At 41.8% G+C, this 6,104-nt stretch overlaps 1 protein-coding gene across 1 annotated transcript in view; it reads left to right on the top strand.

Annotated features, from left to right (window-relative positions):
* susd2 (sushi domain containing 2) overlaps window positions 1-4,182 on the top strand; it is a 47,608-nt gene extending 43,426 nt beyond the window's left edge. Inside the window, exon 15 of the mRNA XM_063195420.1 lies at window positions 3,421-4,182. Within this exon, the coding sequence (XP_063051490.1) occupies window positions 3,421-3,469 (49 nt within the window). The 3' untranslated portion in view covers window positions 3,470-4,182. The remainder of the gene's footprint in view (window positions 1-3,420) is intronic.
* Window positions 4,183-6,104: the final 1,922 nt, after the last annotated feature.

Below are 6,104 nucleotides of genomic sequence, written 5' to 3'. Positions count from 1 at the left end.
AGTATAGCATGGTAGAGTATAGCATAGTATAGTAACGTAGAGTAGAGTAGAGTAGAGTAGAGTAGAGTAGAGTAGAGTAGAGTAGAGTAGTGTAGAGTATAGCATGGTAGAGTAAGAGTAGAGTAGAGTAGAGTATAGCATAGTAGAGTAGAGTAGGGTAAGGTAGAGTAGAGTAGAGTAGAGCAGAGTAGAGTAGAGTAGAGTAGAGTAGAGTACAGCATAGTAGAGTAGAGTAGAGTAGAGTAGAATAAAGTAGAGTATAGTAGAGTAGAGTAGAGTACAGCATAGTAGAATAGAGTAGAATAGAATAGAATAGAGTAGTAGAATAGAGTAGAGTATAGCATAGTATAGCAACGTAGAGTAGAGTAGAGTAGAGTAGTGTAGAGTAGAGTAGGATAGAGTAGTGTAGAGTATAGGCCTTAGATGGGAGTAAGGTTTGGGGGAGTTCACCTCTGGCGCAGTCTTGCCCAGACAGAGTACTTGGGTGCTTTCCAACTCTTAAGGGTTTTCCTTCGCAGGCTACTGTACACACATACGCATGCATGCATGCTTGCACATGCATGTGCGTGCACCCACACACACACACTCACACACACACCCCACACACTCTAACGCACACACATACACATACACATACACACACACACACACACACATACACATACACACACACACACAAGGAGAACCATTACCGTTATGCACTTCAACTCTACCAGCATACGCATGCTTACACACACACACACACTCACACACACACCCCACACACTCTAACGCACACACATAAACATACACATACACACACACACACAAGGAGAACCATTACTCTTATGCACTTCAACTCTCCCAGCATACGCATGCTTCTACACACACACACAGTGAGAGAGAGAGAGAGAGAGAGAGAGAGAGAGAGAGAGAGAGAAGAATCATTACTGTTATGCACTTCATCTCCACCCCTTACCCCTACTAGCCCTATCAAAACCCCTTGCAAGCCAGCCAGCACCCACTCACCCACCCCCATGCCTGAGTGCTCCAGGTGAGACATCAAAGTGTGCAGGAGAGAGAGAGAGAGAGAGAGAGAGAGAGAGAGAGAGAGAGAGAGAGAGAGAGAGGCTCCAGCAGAGTAGAGGGCCCGCAGGTGGGGCAGGTGGAGGCTGGAGGAGGAGAGGTGGAGGGAGGCAGGGGAGAGTCCCTCCCTCCCTCCCTGCTGCTGGGCTGGGGCTCTGGGGCTGGGAAAGTCCGTGGCAGGGCAGGGCAGGGCAGGAAAGGTAAGGGGGGGCCTCACAGGTGGAGAGACGAGAGCATGGGGGGGAATCAAGACTAGTCAAAATTCAAGGACTCCTTTTGTGTGCGTGCGTGCGTGCATGTGTGTGTGTGTGTGTGTGGGAGAGAGAGACAGAGAGCGAGGGCGGGGGGTGTGAGTGAAGGGTAGCGAAAATGGACGGAGGCGACTGTGTGCTGTGGGGGTTGGAAATGCTGAATAGGATGGATGGCCGGTGTCATGAGTGGTGCACACCTGTTTGGGGCTGGTGGTAGCCACAGCATGAGTGCATGTATGTATCATGTGTCTCATGTGTCAGGTTGTCCGCGTGTTTGTGTGGGTAAGGTGATGGAAAAGTCAATGTCTTTGTGTGCGTCAGGTTGCCCCGTGTGAGTGTGTCTTTGTGTGCCTCTTAATAGATGGTGGAGGGCCCTCATTTGGTCAATGTGGGTGTGTGTGAGTCAGTGTGTGTGCATGTACTGTAAATGTGCATGCTTGTAACTGTGTGTTATTCTGTCCAGACACCCTGTGTAGCTGTTACCTGAATGGCAATAATCAAGTCATAGTGCATTACTAAAAGCCCTGTGTTATGTCATAGGCAAGGCAAGGCAAGGCAAGTTTATTTATATAGCGCATTTCATACACAGGTGCAACTCAATGTGCTTCACAAAGTTAACAAATGTAAATGAAAGGAAAGCAGGGAAATGAATTAGAGTCAAAAAAACATTTAAAACATTAAGATAAAACATAAGGTAAAAATAATAATAAAATAAAACATAAATAAACATAAAACCTTGAAAAACAATTCTTATTTTACTAATTTACTTCTCTTATTTTACCGTCTTTTCATTCAATAATTTAAGAAAGCATCTGAGAACAGCTTTGTCTTGAGTCTAGATTTAAAGCTATCAATAGTGGGTGCATTTTTTACGTCATCTGGAAGCTGGTTCCAAAGCTTTGAAGCATAGAAGCTAAAGGCTGCCTCTCCACATTTTGTTTTGACTTTTGGAATCACCAGCAAATTCTTCTCCGTTGACCTTAGTGACCTGGCCGGTGCATACAGCTGAAACATATCCAGTAGATATGTGGGTCCCATTCCATTTAATGATTTAAATACAAGTAGCATTGCCTTAAAATCAATTCTGTAGCTTACTGGGAGCCAATGCAGCGATCTTAAAATTGGAGTAATGTGGTCAAACTTCCTTGTCTTTGTAAGAACCCTTGCAGCTGCATTTTGTACCAGTTGAAGCTGTTTAATGGTCTTATTTGGGAGGCCAGTAAACAGACTGTTACAGTAATCGACTTTACTAGAAATGAAGGCATGTATTAGCTTCTCCAGATCATGTTTAGACATCAGGCCCCTAAATTTAGAGACGTTTTTTATGTGATAGAATGCAGACTTAGTAATAGCTTTCATGTGACTGTTGAAATTTAGGTCACTGTCAATGAGGACCCCAAGATTTTTAACTGTTTCCCTTGGTTTCAGTCCCTTCGTTTCAAGGATAGTAGCAATCTTTTGTCTCTCCTCTCTTTTCCCAAATATAATTACTTCAGTTTTTTCTGTGTTCAGCTGGAGGAAATTGTGAGACATCCATTTGTTAATTTGGTCCATGCAATGATAGAGTGATTCAAGGGGGGTGTAGTCATTGGGGGACATAGATAAGTAGAGCTGGGTATCATCCGCATAGCTATGGTAATTTATGGAGTTATTCTCGATAATGTGTCCCAGTGGTCATAGTATTGTAGTGCGATGGTAGTTAACTTTTCAATGACTACAGCGTGCCACTGGAGGTACGGTGTGTGTGTGTGAGTGAGTGAGTGAGTGAGTGTGTGAGTGAGTGAGAGAGAGAGAGTGAGTGTGTGAGTGAGTGTGTGAGTGAGTGTGTGAGTGAGTGAGTGAGTGAGTGAGTGAGTGAGTGAGTGAGTGAGTGAGTGACTGAGTGAGTGAGTGAGGGAGCGTGCGTGCGTGCGTGCGTGCGTGCGTGCGTGCGTGCGTTCGAGCACATGTTGGGTAGGTGGCGTGTATAACCTCTGTAATAACTCCACAGTGATGACTACTTCTCCTAATTACCAATAACACTCTAATGGCCCTATTTAAATGACGTGTAAAAATGCTGTGAGGAATCATTTTAACACCAGTGATGTGCGTTTTTCTTTTTTAGGGCGAGGCAGGAGAAACAAAAAGGAGCTGTGGCATTTCGACAAATCTGATGATATCAAAAGAGGCCAACGTGAACAGTATTTTGTAATCATATTTTTCACATTTCTGTTCCCACTTTTTAGAATAATTTTGTTGTACAGTATGTGTGGTTTTATTTGTGGTAATGCATTGTTTTATCAGGATAATATTTTGGTGTATTTTAAATATGATTTAAATATGATTTTGATTACTTATTGGTTAGGTCATTATGTTATTTTTCCCTGTCTATGTTCAACCAGTGTACAAAGATACACACACAGTCAAAATAATGCCTTGTTCAGAACCGGTGTCAGTTGAGTATTCAAATGATATGTCAATGGGCGTGTTTACATGCACATTAATAAGTCCGACAGGCGGACAAGGTGCGTCCGTCTATGCACTGCTGCCTTGTGGACACAGAAGGGAATTTCAATTCAAAGAATGCATTTCAGACAGACGGACGGACATACCCTCTTATAGAGATGCTAGGATGCATCTAAAAGTTATCTGATTATTCAAGTGCTTATGTAAAGGGAATAAACAAAAACCCATGATCCGTTTATTGACATTTTTGAGGTTCATGAGAACGTTAATTAGGAATTTGTCGTTCTAGAATCGTGAAGGGCAGCCGTTTGTGAGGAGAGGGTTGCCTGTTCGAATCTCATTCTTTCCTCCCCCCCTGCCACCTCCTGCTATGGCTGAGCCAGGCGCCTAATAACCCCAAATTGCTCCAATACCCTGTATCTAAATACAGTATATCACGAAAGTGAATACACCCCTCACAGTTTTGCAGATTTTTGAGTATATCTTTTCATAGGAAAACATTACAGAAATGTAACTTTGACACAATGATTAGTGACCTTTTAACAACATATTTAACCGCTTAAATTTCTTGTTCACTCAGAAAAAAACAAAATACAGCCATTAATGTTTGAACATGTACTCACAAAAGTGAGTACACCCCAGATTAAAATCCGGTAGAGAAGGGGCTATGTTGGCTCGAATCATCTCAAAATGAAATAAAATGAAAAGGGATGACAAGGGAGGTCATCAGTGTGCGTTTCAACCTTTCTTTGCATTGAACTTTTAAATTTTGAGTCTGCATCTGGCTTAAATAGATTGGTGTGAGATTTGAATGCAATCCTATGGAGAATATCATGATCTGCTTCAGTAGTCACAGTGCATGTTGACATGCATGTTTCTTTTAGGTGTATTTCAGATTGCCAATGTTGACAGCATTCATGCATCCCCAAACCATGTCAGTCCCACTACCGTGCTTGGCTTATGAGAGGATACACCTTTTTTGTAAAACTCACTTGTTTACCACCACACATGCTTGACACCATCTAAAGCAAATTTGTTTATCTTGGTCTCAAGAGAGATGAACAGACCAAGGATATGGATCACTGGAACCATGTTGTGTGATCTGAAGAGACCAAGATAAACAAATTTGCTTTAGATGGTGTCAAGCATGTGTGATGGTAAACAAGTGAGTTTTACAAAAAAGGTGTATCCTCTCGTAAGCCAAGCATGGTAGTGGGACTGACATGGTTTGGGGATGCATGAATGCTGTCAACATTGGCAATCTGAAATACACCTAAAAGAAACATGCATGTCAACATGCACTGTGACTACTGAAGCAGATCATGATATTCTCCATAGGATTGCATTCAAATCTCACACCAATCTATTTAAGCCAGATGCAGACTCAAAATTTAAAAGTTCAATGCAAAGAAAGGTTGAAACGCACACTGATGACCTCCCTTGTCATCCCTTTTCATTTCGTTTCATTTCGAGACGATTCGAGCCAACATAGCCCCTTCTCTACCGGATTTTAATCTGGGGTGTACTCACTTTTGTGAGTACATGTTCAAACATTAATGGCTGTATTTTGTTTTTTTCTGAGTGAACAAGAAATTTAAGCGGTTAAATATGTTGTTAAAAGGTCACTAATCATTGTGTTAAAGTGACATTTCTGTAATGCTTTCCTATGAAAAGATATACTCAAAAATCTGCAAAACTGTGAGGGGTGTATTCACTTTCGTGATATACTGTTACTGTAAGTCGCCTGAGATGAAAGTGTTAGCAAAGTGTACTGTAATGTAATGCAATGTAAGAAAAAAGTTACCAATTGTAAGCTTTGAATGGCAATTTGGTGTCGTGCATGTGAGAGAGACACCTGCAGCTGACCAACTCTTGATCTGGAACCCGTTTCTCGAAAGCATTGTTGCTAACCTGTTAGCAACGTACTAGGTTTCCAATGGGAAATTGCATAGCAACCAAGTAAGTTGAAACACGCTGAAACTCGAGAATCACGCTGCTGATTTCTTAAATGGCAGTTCTTGGTTTATGGTGACCATGTAAATGCGCCCAGTTTTAAATTGATTTATTGTTGGTAATATTGTGACCATGTAAACACGTCTTATGTTACATGTACTTACACTGGTGAGATCAGGTGTGTGCCTGTATACATGGTAAAAATTGTCTTTACCATGCTACATCTAAGCTCAGAAAACGAAGTGATGCAAGAAGACGATCAGTGCTGTGATCATAGTGTCTTAAGCGAAACAATATTGGAGAAATGGAATTCGAAGAATCTTTCTTGAACTTAAATATAGAACGAGGGGTAAAAACAGGATATAGGCTACTGGGATATGTCATAGAAAA

Source organism: Engraulis encrasicolus, chromosome 3 (assembly GCF_034702125.1).
Source record: "Engraulis encrasicolus isolate BLACKSEA-1 chromosome 3, IST_EnEncr_1.0, whole genome shotgun sequence".
NCBI classification, from domain to species: domain Eukaryota; kingdom Metazoa; phylum Chordata; class Actinopteri; order Clupeiformes; family Engraulidae; genus Engraulis; species Engraulis encrasicolus.
This window is presented reverse-complemented; position numbering and strand designations above follow the sequence as displayed.